At 52.6% G+C, this 760-nt stretch overlaps 1 protein-coding gene across 2 annotated transcripts in view; it reads right to left on the reverse strand.

Moving 5' to 3' along the window:
• Positions 1-760, reverse strand: part of Cpne5 (copine 5) — a 79,279-nt gene that overhangs the window by 53,425 nt on the left and 25,094 nt on the right. For both annotated transcript variants that reach the window (XM_028767886.1, XM_028767885.1), the window contains exon 4: positions 487-590. In XM_028767886.1, coding sequence (XP_028623719.1) covers positions 487-590 — 104 coding nt within the window. The remainder of the gene's footprint in view (positions 1-486; positions 591-760) is intronic.

The following is a 760-nucleotide window of genomic DNA, read 5'->3' on the forward strand; positions in this document are numbered from 1 at the left end:
CACACACATGCAGGCACACACTCACACATGCACTCACAGACACATACATGTGCACAAATATACTCTCTTTCACACACACACAGACACACACGCACACACATGCATACACATGCACACACACGCACTCACAGACACATACATGTGCACCAATATACTCTCTCTTTCACACATACATACACAAACACACACGCAAACACATACACACGTGCACGCGCACACACATGCACACACATGTAGGCACACACACACATGCACTCACAAACACATGTGCACAGATATACTCTCTCTTACACACACACACACATACACACACACACACACACCCTAGCAGGGCTGGACGTAGACGTAGACTTCATCTGTCACTTTCATCTCCCTGGCCTCCCAGAATATCCCTGCTTCTCTGCCTGTACCTTGTCACCAGGGCCCCAGTCGCACATCCCCCACCGCACCCCCACCCCCATAGCGTGAGCCCCACCTTCCACTCACAGATCAAAGCGAAGATTCTGCTTCTCCTCAAAGAAGTAATCCACAATGAACTTGCGCACGAAGTCTGGGTTGAGCGTGTTATCAATGACCTCTGTGCGTCCAAACTGCAAGAGAACGCACAGGTGAGGTGGGGACAGTTGTGGGCTCCAGGCTTTGGGTGCTGCCTCCTACAGGTGGGGAAACTTCTCCCCAAGCTTCTTCTCTGATCCTTTCCTCCCTCCCTCCCTCCCTCCCTCCCTCCCTCCCTCCCTCCCTTCCTCCTTTCCTCCCTCCC

This window comes from Grammomys surdaster, unplaced genomic scaffold (assembly GCF_004785775.1).
Source record: "Grammomys surdaster isolate TR1022 unplaced genomic scaffold, NIH_TR_1.0 183, whole genome shotgun sequence".
Classification (NCBI taxonomy): domain Eukaryota; kingdom Metazoa; phylum Chordata; class Mammalia; order Rodentia; family Muridae; genus Grammomys; species Grammomys surdaster.